Genomic DNA, 19379 nt, shown 5'->3' with positions numbered 1-19379 from the left:
TGGCCTCCCAAAGTGCTGGGACTACAGGCATGAGCCACCGCGCCCAGCCTTAGGGTATCCGTTTCTGACCCCCTACATCTTGTTGCATGTTGAGTTCTTGGCACCTCTCCAGGTTGTTTTGTCCCTTTCTAGGGTGAGAACACTGAGGCCTCAGGAGCTCCAGGGGCCCAGGCCTTTTGGGAGCACTTGCTCTCTCCTCCCTCCCTCCTGCCTGACCTGAGGCCCTGTTCTCTCCCTTCTCCCTTTCCTCTCCCAGCCCCTGGCTCCCTCAGGCTCAGCGTTTTCTGCCTTGTCTCCAAGCTCCTTTGTCTCTGGAGTGCCTCTCACATGCACCCCTATCGTTAGGGAAGCTGATTCCTGGGCACCTCAATGCAGATGGCAAGGGGGGGATTTGTCGTTTGGTTGAATTGTACCTCGTGAGGCCTTCATGACATGATGGGACAGGTTGCTAAGCTGATGAGGGCTGACTGCCCAAAGACCTGAGCTCACAGCACTCAGCACGCCCTTCTCACCCTGCTTCCCATGCCCAAGGTCATCTAACCCTCTCCCAGCCACTCCCACCTGTCCCCTGCTCAGACCCCCAGCACCAGCCGCCATGATCCTCCTCAGCACCTTCTTCCCTCCCTCTCAAGAGCACATGAACCCTCAGCCTCCCCAGGTAGTTCAGTAAATGCCTTAAAGAAATACATCAGCCAAGCGCAGTGGCTCATGCCTGTAATCCCGGCACTTTGTGAGGCTGAGGTGGGCAGATCAGCTGAGGTCAGGAGTTTGATCAAGACCAGCATGGCTAACATGGCGAAACCCCGTCTCTACTAAAAATACAAAAATAGTTGGGCGTGGTGGCACATGCCTGTAATCTCAGCTACTCGGGCGGCTGAGGCAGGAGAATCGCTTGAACCCAGGAGGCAGAGGTTACAATGAGTTGAGATTGCATCACTGTACTCCAGCCTGGGCAACAGAGCAAGACTCCGTCTTAAAAAAAAAGAAAAAAAAAAACATCAAAAGCTGGGTGCAGTGGCACATACCTGTAGTTCCAGTTAATGGGGAGACTAAGGTGGGAGGATCACTTAAAGCCGGGAATTTGAGACCAGCCTGGGTAACATAGCAAGACTCTATATTTTAAAAAAACACACACAAGCTTTGTTTTTTGTTGTTTTTTTTTTTTTTAGACAATTTCATTGTATTGCCCAGGCTGGAATGCAGTGGCACGATCTCAGCTCACTGCAACCTCTGCCTCCTAGGTTCAAGCGATTCTTGTGCCTCCGCCTCCCAAGTAGCTGGGATTACAGGTGCCACCATGCCTGGCTAATTTTTGTATTTTAGTAGAGACGGGGTTTTGCCCCGTTGGCCAGGCTGGTCTCGAACTCCTGACCTCAAGTGATCCACCCACCTCGGCCTCCCAAAGTGCTGAGATTACAGGCATGAGCCACCACGCCCAGCCCACCCACACAAGTTGACTCGTGAAGAGCCAAGGAATACATGGCAAGGTCTTGGACTGCCCAGCTGGGCTCTGTCACACACCAGTGTGTCATGAATATTCATGAGTGAATAGAAATTCCTTCTGCTAGAGCCCTGCAGGCTCCTCCAGAGGCCCCAGGGCCCTGTCTGTCCCCAGATCTCCATCTAGTGGCCCAGAGATTGCTGCACTTCTCCACAACCCACAGGAGCAATCACAGCTGTACTAGCTCTCAGTGAGGTCTACTCTGTGCTAGACACAGACCCCAGTGTCCAAGTAGAACTCAGTCCCGAGGACAGACAGACAACGCAGCCAGGGAGTGAATGAAGCACTGGGGGAGGGGTATGTTGGGGTGGTTCAGGGAGGGTGCTGCCAGCCAGTTCTCACCCACTATCTGGCCCCCATCCTGCCTCCAGGCCTGTGCCCTGGTGCCCCCACTCCTCCGTGGGCTGCGCCCTGTGGCCATCACAGGGCCACTCTTCTTTATCCAGGGCTCTGCTGAGGGCCTTCCTACTGACTCCTTGACCCCAGGACTGGCTGTTGCCTTACCCAGTTTTCCTCACAGTCTTGGCGCCAGGGTTATAGTGGTAGCTGAGAGGCAGGACTGACCTCAGGCCAGTGACCTCTGACTTAGAAGTTACATCCCACCTAGGGATGTTGTAGAGAACTGGGAAAGTGACTGGAGCTTGAGCCTGAGCATCTGGGGAGTCAGGAGGGCATTTGGGGGTGAGGGGCTCCAGGCACAGCCTAGGACAGACCCTTGATCCAGGCACCTCCCTGTGGCCCACATGCCTGGACTCTCCTCTCTCCTCAGAAACCCAAGGACTTGGACTTCGCCCAGCAGAAGCTGACCGATAAGAACCTGGGCTTCCAGATGCTGCAGAAGATGGGCTGGAAGGAGGGCCATGGCCTGGGCTCCCTCGGAAAGGGCATCCGGGAGCCGGTCAGCGTGTACGCAGCAGGCAGCCTGGGGTGGGAGTGGGTGGGGCCTCAGTCCTCCACCTGCAGCCTGACGCTTGGCGCCCTCACAGCCAAGATGGCTTACAGCTGGCAGTTGATTTTTGTTTTTTAAACAAAAGGCATCTTCAGATGAGAAGCTGATCATTTACATGTGCAGGTGTTTACAGAGCTCCTTTCTGTCCTGGTGTAGATTTTTTAACCAGCTTGTTGGCCCTGGTCATTTTGGCCACATTTGTTACCATCATAAAAGCTAAGTGGTATTTCTGTGTAGTTTCGGCCTGGAACCACTTTCCCATTCCCGGGAACCCATAGCCGGGCCAGCCAGGGTCCCGAACACAGGCCCAAAGTTTATTAAACCCCGATCATAACATCGGCAGGCATTTCATTTAATACTGAGCTTAGTCCCTGCTGGGTAAGGCATTCTGAGGTAACCAGGGCCCTCTGGGCACCCCCTCAAAAGCCAGCTCTTCTTCGAGGGTGAGTACTCCTTGTTTCCACTGTGAGTTGCGTCTTGATTTTCCCTTTCTTTGATGTCTCAGTGTGTGTCCCAAACACCTGCATCTCATGGACTGTTTGTGCCCATGCCCAGTTCCTGGCATGCCAGGCCCTGGGCTCAGGTGCACAACTGACTCTCTTTTTCACTCCCTAGGGGAACCCCCTCGGAAGGGGAAGGGTTGGGTGCTGACGGGCAGGAGCACAAAGAAGACACATTCGACGTGTTCCGACAGAGGATGATGCAGATGTACAGACACAAGCGGGCCAACAAATAGGTATGTTCACAGGCCAGTGCGTAAGGCCATCTGCCCTCGCCGGCGTGCTGTTATGCGGAGAGATTTCCCCCAACAAAGTTGATGTTCCCTGCTCCCCCAAAAATGCCACACACAAAAAAATCACAAAATTCTGTGAGGGAAACAAAAGGGTCTCTGGATGTGGATATGCCCCATTCTTACTTTCCAGGTTTGCTGAAGGAGCAAACCTCATGCTGGCCAAGGGCAGCTGTGCATGGCCTGCCTGGCGCCCCGGCTGTGAGCCCGTCAAGGCCTCCGGGCTGGCCTCTGTGGATGTGTGTGTGGAAATAGGCCACACCTGTCTCTTCTCTTGCTCAAGTTTTCTCTCACAGATGACAGCCACCTACCACATAACATGACCAGCAAACAGACTGTTCCTAGTCCAGAGGGCCTTGCCGTCATGCAAGTGGAAGGGCGACTGTGACAGCCACTGCCACAGAGGATGGCAGTTGGCTGTGTCCCTTTGTGAGGGTCTTCAAATCCTTTTCCTTCTGCAGGGCCTTGGGCCTGTAAATAGCCTCATCTTTCTACTCTTTTTTTTTTTTTTTTTTTTTTAGTTGCCCCTCTCACCTAATTTCCACCTCAGTTTTGAACAAAATCGTTCTCTTCCTGAATAGATCAAAACCACTGATGTGAAAGATAAGCCTTGAAGCAGCAATTGCCCTTAAAACATCATCCCTGCCCTGGATCGGCCTGGAGCCAGTGCCCAAGTACGGTTTGGTGTGTACATGAAAACAAACGTCTCTGCACTCTCTGGGGCGGAGGTTTCGCTGGCTTTTCTTTCTCTCAAAGAAAAAAACATGCACCATTTTCAATGTGCTTTTGCCTCTCCTCTCTGTTCACATGCTTTTAGCAGCAAGTCCCCTCCAAATCTGTCTTGGTTCCCCTTCAGAAGGTGGCGCTGCCCCCAAAAGGCACCTCAGCCTGTGAGTGCTGAGGAACCAGCTCCTCTGGCTGGTTTTCCAGTTGGACTGGCCATTGCTCTCCAGAAGTGCTCTGTTAGCAAACGTGATGTGGAAACGATCACAGATGGTGTTTTCTCGTTGTTCGCCAGAATTTATACGGGGGAGACAAATCGGTAATTACCAAGTCTGCGCTCGGGTACCAAAGCTCTGAAGCTCTCTGAACAGTTGCCATACTTGAGTTGATGAATGTGTTATTCATGGTGTCTAATCTCTTCAATGCATCTTGAGAGACTTAATGAAATTTTAGCAACAGTATAGAATAGCTCTATCGGGTGGGGAGTGATCATAAAACAGATGAAATCGGCCCCAGATTTACATGTCTCTTTAGATTCCACAGTGTAAGCAAACTACAGTTACAAAGGGACGGGAGTTGTAAACCCTCTGAGACTCTGCACTTTTCGCACGTATGGCATCGTCAAGTGCTGTCTTATTACAGCCTTTGTAAGGAGAGGCAGGCTCCTCCTGGGGTGGGCTCTGCAGCTGCTCTATTTCCAGGCATGTGATCGCCGCTGCTCTCCAGATTCCCCAGCACTCCGCTGCGTGTAACTCCACTCAATTCTCCACTCATCCTTCCTTGTGAAGCAGGAGCGTTGAAGTTTAAAGTATGGGCAAAAATCTGGAAAACTTAGGATCTCCCTGACACCCCAGGATTAGGGGACACAGCAGTGGCTAGGGCATCAGCCACAGAACTGAGTGGGAAATGCCACTTGTATTGGCTGTAAAGAAATCCTGGCTTTGGGCCAGGCACAATGGCTCAAGCCTGTAATCCCAGCACTTTAGGAGGCTGAGGTGGGTGGATCACCTGAGGTCAGGAGTTTGAGACCAGCCTGGCCAACATGGTGTAACCCCGTCTCTACTAAAAATACAAAAAAATTAGCTAGGCGTGGTAGCAGGCACCTGTAATCCCAGCTACTCAGGAGGCTGAGGCAGGAGAATCACTTGAACCAGGGAGGCAGAGGTTGCAGTGAGCTGAGATCATGCCACTGCACTCTAGCCTGGGTGACAGAGCAAGACTCCATCTCCAAAAAAAAAGGCCAGGCATGGTGGCTCATGCCTGTAATTCCAGCACTTTGGGAGGCCGAGGCAGGTGGATTACGAGGTCAAGAGATCGAGACCATCCTGGCCAACATGGTGAAACCCTGTATCTACTAAAAATGCAAAAAAATAGCTGGGCGTGGTGGCGGGCACCTGTAGTCCCAGCTACTCAGGAAGCTGAGGCAGGAGAATCACTTGAACCCAGGAGGTGGAGGTTGCAGTGAGCTGAGATTGTGCCACTGCACTCCAGCCTGGCAACAGAGCAAGACTCTGTCTCAAAAAAAAAAAAATCCTGGCTTTCTTTAAGCCACAGACTTCCTAGACTGTGGTCCCAGCTCCTTATCTGCCTGGTCCCTGTCACCTTGCAGTGCCACCACCCCCAGGGGCTCTGCTTGCTTCCAGTGGCTTCTGTAGCTTTGGCAACTGGCAGATCTTTGTGGCAGTAGAGGTGCCAGCATGGAGGATGGGGCTTGGGTTTATAACCCAACCCTCGAACGAACCAGCCTGTGGGGGCCTGGAGTGGAGCTGGTTTTGGGGAACTACAGGTGTGGGGGGTTCATCTTCTCCTTTCTCCTTCTCCTTTCCTGACCCCTCCGACAGCTTCCATGTTGGCCGTGGGTCAGGTGAATGGATGGAGCTCCGAGTGGGGCTCAGCCCATTGGCCCGAGCGAGGCGCACACACCTGCAGCGTGGATCAAGCACGTTCTCTCCAGCATCGCCCTGACCATTCCATGTGCTTTGTCCTAGCATGTTCATTCTTGACTTTCTCCACTTCATTTTACTAAAAAGTTAAATGCTTTAGGAATTTGTGGCGTGTGGCCACTGACCGCCCCCCACCTCCTGGCGCTCCTCCAAGTTTGAGCTGAGATGGTCTGTGAGTCCTTGGCAGGGGTCAAAGGGCACACCTCCTTGAACCTAGAAAGCCCCCTACACTCTCAGAGGACGCCTCTCCTGTGGATTCAGCGCTGGGGCAGTGAAGGTGTCGGGAGCCAGCAGAGCATGGTGCGTGCTGCCAGCTGCCGGCCAGCCGGGATAGAGGAGATGCCACTGGCCCTCCGTGCCCCCAGCCCCTCCCTCTTAACCAAGGCTGCCCTTGCTGTCTGCAGAGGCCGCTCTGCAGGATCCTCGTGTCGCGCGTGATGTGTGGTGGCACAGCCGTGTCAAAGTCACAGTGTCTTTTCTGTCGTTCTAGTTCCAGGGTCACCCCCAAGAGGACAACAGGCATCTGGAAGTGCTCTCTCGCCACTCTGGGTGCTTACTGTCTCTGGCTTGTTTCCATCACTGGAAATCACTTAGAGAATTGTAGTGTTTTTGGTCCTTGATAAAGCCTAGAAGACATTTGTGATGTTACAAAATGGAAGTTTTCTTTTGTTTCTGTTTTTTAAGATCTAAGAAGTTGTGAATGTTGTTAATCATTTAGCCGTTGCAATAAATGTAGAGGAAATGCAGTGTGCCGGGGTCTCCATGGCTGTGTTTTTAAAATCAGATCCGTCGGCCGGGCGCGGTGGCCCACGCCTGTAATCCCAGCACTTTGGGAGGCCGAGGCGGGCGGATCACGAGGTCAGGAGATCGAGACCACGGTGAAACCCCGTCTCTACTAAAAATACAGAAAATTAGCCGGGCGTGGTGGCGGGCGCCTGTAGTCCCAGCTACTCGGAGAGGCTGAGGCAGGAGAATGGCGTGAACCCGGGAGGCGGAGCTTGCAGTGAGCCGAGATCGCGCCACTGCACTCCAGCCTGGGCGACAGAGCGAGACTGCGTCTCAAAAAAATAAATAAATAAAATAAAATAAAATCAGATCCGTCACCAGTGCACACAGATGGGAGTGCAGTGTGGAACCAGATTCCCAGGATGTGCCTTCCGCCGGCGTGGTTCTCCTCCCTCCGGCTCCTCCTGACTGGCTCGCCCCACCTGAGGGACCTTGTGACACTGTCAGCAGGAAAGCCTGAAAGATGCCAGAGAGCAGGAAGGGACCAAGCACCCACCAGAGGGAGGGCGATTCCCTTCTGGGGAGGCTGGGGAGGGTAATCGGTACCACCGAGTACAGAAGCTGCCTTTGAGGGGTGTCAGGGCAGTGGGAGCCGTGCCCCTCTGCCTACGACTCACCTGTCCCCACAGGGCTTTGCCCCATCATCCCAGGGCTGGGGTTCCCGCTGCCAGTGTAAAAGCAGAGCCTGCCTGGGCCTCCCTCTGACTGCGGAGCTGCCTCTCTGTCATCTTCACACTCCCTGCCGTCCCTGGGTGCTGCCAGCCTGCCCATGGTTCCTCTGTCAACAGCCTCTTGGCCCTCCAGGTGAGGAGGGGCGTGCAGAGGGCACAGCAGAGACCAAGGCAGCACCCAGGGGGCCTGCAGGGGCCTCTGCCTGACCAGGGCGAGGAGGGGAGGAGCCAGACTGCAGGAAGGGGGAAGGCACTGTGCCCAGGGCAGGTGATGCTCATGTAGGAAGGTCCCTGTGGGCAGCTTAGCAGGAGCCTTGAGATAGAGCCCTTAGGAAGCTGAGGCAGGACCCTGAGCCTCACTTCTCCCGTGCCCCAGAGGAAGCTATTGCCAGCCAAGACCCTCACCCTGCCTTCATCTTAGCGATGTCTAACCACTAGCTTCGGTGGCACTCCCTGAGAAAGGCCAGAGCCTGCAGGGAAAATGTGGGGCTCACCTGCAGCGGGTGAGGAACCACCAGGAATTTCTCTTCAGTAGCAGAATCCTTCCCCTAGTTCCTCTTAATACCACCCTGAGGCCGGTCAGGGTGTCTTAGGAGGACAGGAGGAGTGGTCTCCAGCCCAGGATGCCTGTCCTGGCGTTGACCCCAGGCAGGTCACTTGATCTCAGGCCTCAGTTTCCCCTCTGCAGACTGGGAAGGATCTCATTTGGAAGGTAAAATCTCCCCTGCTGCCTTGTACTAGGTTGGTGCAAAAGTAATGGCAAAACCTGCAATTACTTTTCCACCAACCTAATAATTTAGGACTAAGTGGAACCACAAGATCCCTGTCATGGCCTTTCTCCTCCCTGGAGCTTCCTCGGGGCAAGACAGGCAGAAGGTGCTGCCGAGAAGCCCCAGTAGCAAAAGCAAGGTGTGGCTTCAATCCAGGCCTTTGCTGTGCATGCATGCCCAGGTACAGATGTGCATGCGTGCATGTTCAAGCAGCACGCAAGGACGTTTTCCTTGTAAAAGATGAAAAACCAAACCCAGATGTATGCGGAATGGAGCACAGAGGCTTTCTTCTCCCATAAGTCAAAACAAATGACAGGACACACCTAGGGTGCCGCTCGGAGACTGCCTTCCTCTCCCCACGGGCTGTCTCAGCAGTCTCCCTGGCCCGTGGGAAAAGAGCAGGTATTGGGTTGGCTTCAGAGGATATTGCAAGTGTAGACGATCATAGGCACAATCGTGTTTTAGATGGAACCTTTAAAATGCAAATTATACTTCAGGTTCTATTCTGCTCCCTGCTTTTTTTCACTTAAAAAATTTCTGAGGCTGGGCGCGGTGGCTCATGCCTGTAATCCCAGCACTTTGGGAGGTGGAGGTGGGCAGATCACCCGAGGTTGGGAGTTCAAGACCAGCCTGACCAACATGGAGAAACCTCATCTATACTAAAAATACAAAAATTAGCCACGCATGGTGATGCATGCCTGTAATCCCAGCTACTCGGGAGGTTAAGGCAGGAGAATCGCTTGAACCCTGGAGGCGGAGGTTGCGTTTAGCTGAGATCGTGCCACTGCACTCCAGCCTGGGCAACAAGAGCGACACTCAGTCTCAAAAAAAAAAAAAAAAAATTCTGAAGCCATGTGTGGTAGCCCGTGCTTGTAATCCCAGCTACTGGAGAGGCTGAGGTGGGAGGATCACTTGAGCCCAGGATTGGAGGCTGCAGTGAATTGAGATTGCATCACAGTACTCCAGCCTGGGCAACCCTGTATCTAAAAATACAAACCTGAAATAAACTTACATATACACGTGTATATATGATGGCTTGTCGTTTAGCTAACAGGTTCTCCACCCCTAGCCATTTGGGTTTGGGCCCTACATCCTAGAATAGGCTTCTTTGTGGATAAAGTCCAGGAAATAGCATATGAGAACAAAGGGTCCTCCTGAGGGTCTCCTCACCTTGCTGCCTCCCTCCACACAGTTCATGTGCCATCTAACTTTGGGGTGACCCTGCTGATGTCCCAATTCCCTAGTTTCCCTGCCTCTCCGGGACAGTGGGGGCTGTGGTTCCTGCAGGTGTCTCTGGCAGGCACTGGCCCTTAGGCTGGGCTCCACTGCCAGCTTCACCCCCCAACCCCTGACCCCTTGGGATATGGACCTGACTGCTGACTCTCTCCACCTCCTCCAGGTCCCTCAACTCTGTCCCTCTCACCCACACCCTGTCACCATCCCCACCTCAACAGTGCAGGAGCCTGTGGTGGTTTGGGGTCACCGTGTTCCCTGAGGGGCCCGGCCAGGCCTCTGTCTCCCCTGTGTCAACACACTACCCCAATGCCCACCCACGGTGGAGGGTGGTGTCTTGAGGGCCAGAGATGTGCCAGCAACAGGGACGCTATTACTGACCCTCTGTTCACAGTCAGTCCTCTGCCAGGTGGTCAAGCAGTGGGACCCTCCACGCCTGCATTTTCTCCAGTGAAATGTAGCCAACGGCTTGCAGGGTTAAATACATACGGTTACCCAGGACCTCTCTTAGAGGGTTCAGAGGGACTGGTCTTGTTACCGACTGATCCTTTCACATCCCACCCGCTTGGGCCTCAGTTTTCCCTCGTGAGGATCCCCAAGCCCTTCTCAGCTCCCCCTGCCCACCCCTCCCTGGCCAGCCTGAGGGTGGGGTGGCCCCCAAACTCTACCACATTCCACAGAGGAGCTATCCAGGGGAAGAGTGGTAAGTTGTCACGAGTCCCCCCACCCCCACATGTTTGGGGGATTAATCCCCCCCAAGGGTTTGGGGGATTAATCCCCATCATATGTTCGGGGGATTAAGGGCTGGGCAGAGGTAGGAGCCGGGGATGATTAATGAATGCTGGGGCTGCAGCCTAGGCAACATAGGGAGACTCCACCGCTACAAAAACAAATGTTTTTATTAGCAGGGCATGATAGTCCCACCTGTAGTCCCAGCTACTCAGGAGTCTGAGGTTGAAGGATTGCTTGAGCCAAGGAGTTGGAGGCTGCAGTGAGCTATGAATGCACCACTGCACCCCAGCCTGGACGACAGAGCAAGACCTTGCCGCCAATCCCCAACACACACAAAAAAGAATTAAAGGAGCTCACAAAATTTCAACCTCAAGGCCCACAGCACAGACCATATACTGAGATAAATCTGATCGTCGTTGGCCTCTCTGGACTCCAGTGCTCTCATCCAGGGAGGATCAGCCCATTTCCCAATGGAAAAACTGAGGCCTGGGGCAGTCTGACTCCAGAGCTTGAATTCTAAACATCAGTATCCGGATTTCCAGTTGGTTTCATCTGATTTAGAAGCTCCCTATATACACACACTTGCGTACACATGGACACACCCTGTGCAACGCCATGTGTGCATGCATGCGTGCACACATGCACATACATCCAGAGACATGCACACGTGTGCACACAGACATACACACATGCATAGGTCTGCATGCTGCTTCTATTTCCCACGAAGTCCATACTCATGGCCCTGAGAACTTTAACACTCAGGGATTGCGGCTCTGTAATGACTGGCACTATCCACTTCCTTCACACCCCAGGAGGGGGACCTCACGAGCTGAGCTTTTCTTGGCTGGATTTTTCTCCAGCAAATCCTCAGGTTGGACTCATGGGAGCACCGACTCCCAGTTCTTGCAGCTCCCAGTTCTTGCAGCTCGTGGCCAGGTGTGAAAAGGGGAGCCTGAGCCTCGAGATTTCAGCTTCCACGCCTTCATGACTTGCTTTTGCCAGGAGCAAAGCAAACCTTAAGAATTTGAATCCTCAGTCCTAACATGTCCTCTCTGTGCTGTGTGACTTGGGGCAAGTGATCCACCTCTCTGAGTGTCAGCTTCCTCATTTGCAAATGGGGAGAACAGTAGCATCTACAGAAGGGTTCTTAGGAGCAGCACCAGCACGCTGTGAGCTCAGACATCAGCTGATCTGTTTCCATTGTTCTGCATCAGTGGACCCAGTCCTTGAGGCATCCCATTGGCTGACTCCTCCTCCTTAAAACAAAGGCCAGGCGTGGTGGCTCATGCCTGTAATCCCAGCACTTTGGGAGGCCGAGGCAGGCAGATCACCTGAGGTCAGGAGTTCGAGACCAGCCTGGCCAACATGGTGAAACCCCGTCTCTACTAAAAATACAAAAATTAGCCGGGTGTGATGGTGCATGCCTGTAATCCCAGCTATTCCGGAAGCTGAAGCAGGAGAATCGCGTGAACCCAGGAGGCAGGGGTTGCAGTGACCCGAGATCGCACCACTGCACTCCAGCCTGGGCTACAAGAGCAAAACTCTATCTCTAAATAAATAATGAATGAATAAATAAATGAAGTTTCCTGAGTCCTTACCTAGACCCCGTGACATGATGAAAGGGCCTTGACCCCAGTGTCCTGGTCACAACGAGTGACTCTGGAAAATTCACTTCACTCCCTGAGGCCCCAGCATGCTCATCTTAAAATAAAGATGTTCCAGGCTGGGTGCGGTGGCTCACACCTGCAATCCCAGCATTTTAGGAGGGAGAGGAAAGAGGACTGCTTGAGGCCAGGAATTCAAGGCCAGCCTGGGCAATGTAACAAGACCCCATCTCTATTAAAAAAAAAAAAAAAAAGCCTAGCAGGCCATAGTGGCACATGCCTGTAGTCCCACCTACTTGGGAGGCTGAGGAAGAAGGATCACTTGAGCCCAGGAGGTCAAGGCTGTGGTGAGCTGGGATTGCACCACTGCACTCCAGCCTGGGTGATAGAGTATGACCTTGTCTCAAAAAAAAAAAAAAAAAAATCCAGTTGCAAAGTGTAGCATCATTTTTGTAAAAATATTGTAAAATATAGACAAACCCCCCGTATATGGCAATGTTGGGCTGTGTTTCAGCACAAAGATGGGCCTACTGCAAACCGGCCACGTGGTAGGGAGCCGTGTGGGGTCCAGGCAGGGGTGCCACCCTCCACCAACACCCAGCCATGTTTCTCCTTGCAACCAGTTTGAAAGGAAAATCCACTGAAGAATGTTTGGAGGAAGTAAAAACAGCAAAGCACTTGCTGGCAGCAATTGTCGGCCTTTGTTTCGGAGGCAGCTGTGGTCTTAGGAGAAAAAAGGATCAGATATGAACCAAGACAGTTTCTTCCTGTGTCAAATGGGGAAATAAGCCTGGCTTCCTGCCAGGGCCATTGTTCAAAGGCTGCTGTGAAAAACCCTCTGACATCTCCCTGGCAGAGGCTCTGATCAGCTTTTTACATCTGTCTGTTCACTCATTCATTCATTCATTCATTCACCACACATTTTTATTTGTTGGTTTTTGTTTTGAGACAGGGTCTTACTCTGTCGCCCAGGCTGGAGTGTAGTGGTGCCATCTCGGCTTACTGCAACCTCAACCTCCAAGATTCAGGCGATCCTCCCACCTCAGCCTCCTGAGTAGCTGGGACTATGGGCACGCGCCACCACGCCCAGCTAATTTTTGTATTTTTTAGTAGAGAGGGGCTTTTGCCATGGTGTGGTGGCTCGTGCTTGTAATCCCAGCACTTTGGGAGGCCGAGGCAGACGGATCGCTTGAGGTCAGGAGTTTGAGACCAGCCTGGGCAACATGGCAAAACTCTGTTTCTACTAAAAATACAAAAATTAGCCAGGCATGGTGGTAGACACACATAGTTCCAGCTACTCGGGAGGCTGAGGCGAGAAGATTACTTGAACCCGGGAAGTGGAGGTTGCAGTGAGCTGGGATGGCGTCACTGCACTCCAGCCTGAGTGACAGAGTAAGACTCTGTCTCAAAAACAAACAAAAAATTTATCATCATTATCATTATTATTTAAGACAGCATCTCACTCTGTAGCCCAGGCTGGATGGAGTACAGTGGCATGATCATAGCTCTCTGCAGCCTTGACCTCCTGGGCTCAAATGATCCTCCAGCCTTAGCCTCCTGAGTAGCTGGGACTACAGGCATGTATCACCATGCCTGGCCTGATTTACACCTTTTAAAAGGGCAGTCTGGAAGGGCAGGAATGAAAGCAATTCTGAACTATTCCATCTATACCCCTCGGTTCCAGCCCCGTTTAACGGCAGGCACCTGTGCAGGGTATCAGGGCTACCCTGTGCTGCTGGAGCACCCTTTGCCTGAATGCCCACTGGAACCAGAAGTGCCTGGAATTGACATTCCCCAGGGTAACCCTGACAGCTGACGAGGGTGGGGTGTGAATAACCTAGCCAAAAGACACAGAGACATAGACCCCGTGTGCTGGCCAGCTATTTGGTAAAACAGCCATTCTCCGGCAGCTGTCTGAAATGTGGTCTTAGACAATGTTGTAGGCTCCATGTCAGCCCTGAACCCCATGGAGGTCACTTGTAGGGAACCCAGAGCAAACCTGTCCTTTCTGGCTTGGACGTCCCACCTGCCTACTCTACAGCCTTTGACAGTTTCCTTGTTTCAGTCCAGAGCTGTTCACCCTCTCCTTTCTGGCTTTCCACGTTCTGGGCAGGTTGTTGCAAGAGGCAGAGATGTCTGGGAGCAACTGTGTCCCTCAGAACTCAGAAAACCTTCTCCTTCTTCTTTTTTTTTTTCTTTTTTTTGAGACAGAGTCTCACTCTGTTGCCCAGGCTGGTGGAGTACAGCAGCTCAATCTAGGCTCACTGCAACCCCCTGTAACCCCCACCTCCCAGTTTCAAGTAATTATTTTGCCTCAGCCTCCCAGGTAGCTAGGACTACAAGCATGCACCACCATACCTGGCTAATTTTTGTATTTTTAGTAGAGATGGGGTTTCACCATGTTGCTCAGGCTGGTCTTGAACTCCTGACCTCAGATGATCCATCCGCCTCTGCCTCCCAAAGTGTTGGGATCACATGCATGAGCCACTGCGCCTGGCCAGAAAACCTTCTTTTATCCAAGTCCAAGTAAGCAGGAGTCCAGGGTGGGCACCCGGGGGGCATCCCTAGATACCACTGGATAGCACCAGGCATGGCAAAGGACACCTGGCACCCATGCTCCTTTCATCTTAGGCAACCACAACTCCCTTTACACATGAGGAAGCTGAGGCCCAGAGACATTGGTTAACAACTCTCTGGGGCAGGCAGGTGGGACATCCAAGCCATTTCCAGAAAGGGCAGTTCTTAGGGCTGGCCTATAGCCTTTTTTTTTTTTTTTTTTTTTTTTGAGACAGAGTCTCACTCTGTCACCCAGGCTGGAGTGCAGTGGCACTGCAGCCTCAATGTCCCTGAGCTCAGGTGATCCTCTCATTTCAGCCTCCCAAGTAGCTGGAACTACAGGCATGCACCACCATGCCTGGCTAATTTTTTTTTTTTGTAGAGACAGGGTCCACTGTGTTGCCCAGGCTGGTCACAAACTGTTGGGCTCAAGTTATCCGCTTATTTCAGCCTCCTAAAGTGCCAAGATTACAGGCAGGAGCCACTGCAGCCAGCCTGGTCTTTGACTTTCTGTTTATTCTCATAGACAGCAACGAGGGCAGCCTCAATTTTCCAATTTCTCTGCTCTCCTAATGAATGAAGCAACTGACATGTTTATAGTGCTGTCTCTGCAGCACTAAGGGCTGAATACATGGGAACTCTTTGGGCTGCATAAAACCAAAAAGGGAATTAATTGGTGGATGGAATTGGAAAGGACACCTTCAGGATCAGCTGGATCAAGGTACTCAACCAAAACCACCAGGGTAGCTTCTCTCTCTATTTTTTGGCTTTGCTGTCCTTTGTTTCCAGGCAAGCAAGATGGTGGCCAGCAACTCAGAGCCTAGCCTTACCCATTTAAGCAATTTCACAAGAGCTCTGTTGTCTGATAGGGGTGGCACAGACACCAAGATTGTGTATTATTGCCCCAGCCTGAGGCATATGCCTGTCTCTGGACCAATCACAGTGGCCAAAGGGCCACAATACACTGATAGGCAGGGCTTCATTGGCCTTTGCTAAGAAGGGGGAAAGACCCTAAGAACAATGAGATGCTGTTCACAGAAGGACCAGGAAGAGCCCCTGCAAGTGGGCAGAATCAGAATCAGAACCCAGCTCTTCGCTCCTTAGCTATACTGGCCTCAGCTGCTTTCTTTTCTTTTTTTTTTCTTTTGAGACAGAGTTTTGCTCTTGTTGCCCAGGCTGGAGTGCAATGGCGTGATACCGGCTCACCGCAACCTCCTCATCCCGGGTTCAAGCGTTTCTCCTGCCTCAGCCTCCTGAGTAGCTGGGATTACAGGCATGAGCCATCATGCCCAGCTAATTTTGTGTTTTTAGTAGAGATGGGGTTTCTCCATGTTGATCAGTCTGGTCTTGAACTCCCGACCTCAGGTGATCCGCCCACCTCAGCCTCTCAAAGTGCTGGGATTGGGATTACAGGCATGAGCCACCACGCCCGGCCAGCTGCTTTCAGATGGGCACTTTCACCCCTTCAAACACCTTCCACTTCAAACTCACCATCAATCAGGTGCAGTGGCTCACGCCTGTAATCCCAGCATTTTGAGAGGCCAAGGTGGGAGGATCACTTCAGCCCAGGAGTTGGAGAACAGCCTGGGCAACATAGGGAGACCCGGTCTCTATAAAAAGTTTAAAAATCTAGCCAGGCGTGGTGGCCCATGCCTTGTAGAACCAGCTAGCTACTTGAGAAGCTGAGGTGAGAGGATCACTAAAGCCCAGGAGCTCAAAGCTGCAGTGAGCCGTGATTATGCCACTGCACTTCAGCCTGGACAACATAGCAAGACCCTGTCTTTAAAAAAATTCAGGCCTGGCCGGGTGCGGGTGGCTCATGCCTGTAATCCCAGCACTTTGGGAGGCCGAGGCAGGTGGATCATTTGAGGTCAGGAGTTTAAGACCAGCCTGGCCAACATGGTGAAACCCTGTCTCTACCCAAAAATTAACTGGGCGTGCTGGCGCACACCTGTAATCCCAGCTACTCAGGAGGCTGAAGCAGGAGAATTACTCGAACCTGGGAGGCCGAGGTTGCAGTGAGCTGACATCACACTCCTGCACTCTAGCCTGGGCAAAAGAGCAAGACTCCATCTTAATAATAATAACAATAATAATAATAATAATAATCAGGCCCCCTGGGACCCTCCTCACTGAATCCCAGTCTCTGCTCTCTCCCGTTCTCTGAGCCTCAATTTCCTCATCTGTAAAATGGGTCATCAGGAGCGTCTTGCACTCAGTAAACAGCCAAAGTTCACATTGGATTTACAGAAAGCGAGATCCAGATTCAGAGAGCAAGGAGGATGGGCATGGTGGGTCATGCCTGTAATCCTAGCACTTTAGGAGGCCGAGGAGGGTGGATCGCTCGAGGTCAGGAGTTCGAGACCAGCCTAGCCAACATGGTGAAACCCTATCTCTAAAATACAAAAATTAGCCAGGAGTGGTGGCACGAGCCTGTAATCCCAGCTACTCAGGAGGCTGAGGCAGGAGAATCACTTGAACCTGGGAGGTGGAGGTTGCAGTGAGCTGAAATCATGCTGCTGCACTCCAGTCTGAACAACAGACACAGACTCCATCTCACAAAAAAAAAAAAAGAAAAGAAAAACATAGAAGGTAAGTTCTTGTGGGAGGTCCTCAGTCAGGGCTGGCTTTCAACTTTGTTTATCCTCATAGATGATGAGTTTGGGCAGCCCAAATTTTCCCATTTCTCCACTCTCCTAATGAATGAAGAGGCCGACGTGCTGTTTTTAATCCCATCTTTGCAGCAGACATGAATAGCTTCAGGAAGGAATTGGCCGGCATGAGCCAGGCCTGGTGCAGGCTGGCCTGTGAAGTGTCCACATATAAACATTCCTGCAGTTCACGCCGACAAAGGAGAATATGCTCATTTTCATTTTCATTTTGAAAATTAGATTTATTTTATTGTGTTGGTTAGATTCCATAAAGTCCAGTTCATGGTCAGCCTCCACCTTCAACTTGGCAAACTCATATTCATCCCTCAAAACCCAACACCCACACCCCCTCCTCCATTCTTCAAAGGTTCATAAAATGCTACATCTCTCCCCTCTCTGTGCTATAAGAGAAACATCCAGGCTGGGCGCGGTGGCTCACGCCTGTAATCCCAGCACTTTTGGAGGCCAAGGTGGGCGGATCACAAGGTCAGGAGTTTGAGACCAGCCTGACCAACATGGTGAAACCCTGTCTGTACGAAAAATACAAAAATGGCCGGGTGCAGTGTCTCACACCTGTAATCCCAGCACGTTGGGAGGCCGAGGCAGGCGGATCACGAGGTCAGGAGATCAAGACCATCCTGGCTAACGCAGTGAAAACCCGTCTCTATTAAAAATACAAAAAATTAGTCGGGTGTGGTGGCGAGCGCCTGTAGTCCCAGCTACTCAGGAGGCTGAGGCAGGAGAATGGCGTGAGCCCGGGAGGCAGAGCTTGCAGTGAGCCAAGATCGCGCCACTGCACTCCAGCCTGGGCAATACAGCGAGACTCCGTCTCAAAAAAAAAAAAAAAATTAGCCAGGCGTGGTGGCGCGCGTCTGTCATCCCAGCTACTCAGGATGCTGAGGCAGGAGAATCACTTGAACTTGAGAGGTAGAGGTTGCAGTGAGCCGAGGTCATGCCACTGCACTCCAGTCTGGGTGACAGAGCAAGACTCCATCTCAAAAAAAAACAGAAAAAAAAAAAAAAAATAGGAAAAGAAAAAAAAAGAAGCATTCCCCTGGCACTATGATTGTCTGTTTATAGCTGTTTCTCCCACTCTGGGCTCTGTTCTAGCACCCAGCTCAGTGCCTGGCACACAGTGGATACTCAATAAATGTGGTTTAGGTGGGATCTCACTCTATCGCTCAGGCTACAATGCAGTGGTGCGATGATGTCTCACTGCAGCCTCGACCTCTTGGGCTCAAACGATCCCACCTCAGCCTCCTAAATAGCTAGGACTGCAGGTGTATCCAGCACGCCTGGCTAATTTTATTTATATTTTTGCAGAGATGGGGTCTTGCTATGTTGCCCAGGCCCCCCTTTTTTTTTTTTTGAGACAAAGGCTCATTCTGTCTCTTGAGATGCCGTCTTAAATTATAATAATGATGATAAATTGTTTGTTTGTTTGTTTTTGAGACAGGGTCTTACTCTTTTGCCCAGGCTGGAGTGCAGTGGCGCCATCTCGGCTCACTGCAACCTCCACCTCCGGGGTTCAAGTGATCCTCCTGCCTCAGCCTCCCGAGTAGCTGGGACTATGTGCGCGTGCCACCAAGCTCAGATAATTTTTGCATTTTTAGCAGAGATGGGGTTTCGCCATGTTGCCTAGGCTGGTCTTGAACTCCTGACTTCAAGTAATCCTTCCCCCTCGGCCTCCCAAAGTGCCGAGATTACAGGCGTGAGCCACCACACCCAGCCACCCAGGCTCATTGTTATCACCTCAAAAAGAAACCTTGTCTCCATCAGCAGTCACTCCCCATTCCCCTCCCCCAGCCCCTGGCAACCACCAATCTGCTTCCTGTCTATAGATTTGCCTGTTCTGGGCATTTCAGATCAATGGAATCTCACACTGTGTGGCCTTTTGTGTCTGGCTTCTCTCACTCAGCATCATGTTTTGGGGGTTCATTCACGCTGTAGCATGGATCAGTGCTTCCTTCTTTTCCACGGCTGTATCATATCCCAGTGTGTGGAAGGAACACACTCTGTTATCCATGCACCAGCTGATGGGTATGGGGAGGCTTCCACTTTCTGCCAACCGCGACTAGAGCTGCTGTGGACACGCGTGGACAGATGTTTGTGTGGATGTGTGTTTCCCCATCTCTGGAGCACTTCCCTGGCAGTGTCAGTCAATGTCTAATGGTTCTTGTGAAACTTGTTAAACTTCAGCCACATAGTCAGCTGGGTTGCACAGATGACAGATCGAATCCCCCAGGCTTTGAAATCTGCCCCCACCCCCAACTCCCACATCTCCAAAGGGGGCCTTTTTTTTTTTTTGAGGCAAAGTCTTGTTCTGTCACCCAGGCTGAAGTGCAGTGGTGCGATCTCAGCTCACTGCAACCGCAGCCTCAAGTGACTCTTCTGCCTCAGCCTTCCGAGTAACTAGGACTATAGGCACATGCCACCAAGCCCGGCTAATTTTTGTATTTTTAGTAAAGAA

The 19379-nt window shown here is 51.9% G+C and overlaps 1 protein-coding gene across 13 annotated transcripts in view; it reads left to right on the top strand.

Moving 5' to 3' along the window:
* Positions 1 to 6657, top strand: part of SUGP2 (SURP and G-patch domain containing 2) — a 42546-nt gene extending 35889 nt beyond the window's left edge. For 2 of the 13 annotated variants that reach the window (XM_032170200.2, XM_032170199.2), the window contains exons 9-11: positions 2271 to 2407; positions 3066 to 3186; positions 6397 to 6657. In XM_032170200.2, the coding sequence (XP_032026091.1) occupies positions 2271 to 2407; positions 3066 to 3186 (258 nt within the window). In that variant the 3' untranslated portion in view covers positions 6397 to 6657. Of the gene's footprint in view, positions 1 to 2270; positions 2408 to 3065 lie in introns of all 13 variants that reach the window. The other 11 variants (XM_032170198.2, XM_032170197.2, XR_009208802.1 and 8 more) reach the window with 10 other exon arrangements.
* Positions 6658 to 19379: the final 12722 nt, after the last annotated feature.

The sequence above is a fragment of the Hylobates moloch genome, unplaced genomic scaffold (genome assembly GCF_009828535.3).
Source record: "Hylobates moloch isolate HMO894 unplaced genomic scaffold, HMol_V3 SCAFFOLD_12, whole genome shotgun sequence".
Taxonomy (NCBI): domain Eukaryota; kingdom Metazoa; phylum Chordata; class Mammalia; order Primates; family Hylobatidae; genus Hylobates; species Hylobates moloch.
Note: the sequence above shows the minus strand (reverse complement) of the source record. Positions and strands in the feature narration are given on the sequence as shown.